This window comes from Bison bison, unplaced genomic scaffold, assembly GCF_000754665.1.
Source record: "Bison bison bison isolate TAMUID 2011002044 unplaced genomic scaffold, Bison_UMD1.0 scf7180017864205, whole genome shotgun sequence".
Classification (NCBI taxonomy): Eukaryota; Metazoa; Chordata; class Mammalia; order Artiodactyla; family Bovidae; genus Bison; species Bison bison.
Window position 1 is genome coordinate 5,866,163 of NW_011494777.1, and position 244 is coordinate 5,866,406.

General features: G+C 68.0%; 1 protein-coding gene across 1 annotated transcript in view; it reads left to right on the plus strand.

The window, feature by feature from the left end:
* The window catches only part of ST14 (suppression of tumorigenicity 14 (colon carcinoma)), a 38,299-nt gene that overhangs the window by 37,420 nt on the left and 635 nt on the right, over positions 1–244 (plus strand). Inside the window, 1 exon segment of the mRNA XM_010844705.1 lies at positions 44–244. Coding sequence (XP_010843007.1) covers positions 44–243 — 200 coding nt within the window. The 3' untranslated portion in view covers position 244.

A 244-nucleotide genomic window follows, 5' to 3' on the forward strand; every position in this document is an offset into this window, starting at 1 on the left:
GCGGGGCTGGCATGGTGGGCGTGGGGTGGAGGCGGCGACCAGGGTCGGGGCACGCTGTACCAAGGCCTGCTTTCCCCGCAGGGCGACTCCGGGGGTCCCCTGTCCAGCCCGGAGGAGGATGGGCGGATGTTTCAAGCCGGCGTGGTGAGCTGGGGAGAGGGCTGCGCACAGAGGAACAAGCCCGGCGTGTACACGAGGCTCCCAGTGTTCCGGGACTGGATTAAAGCGCAGATCGGGGTATAGA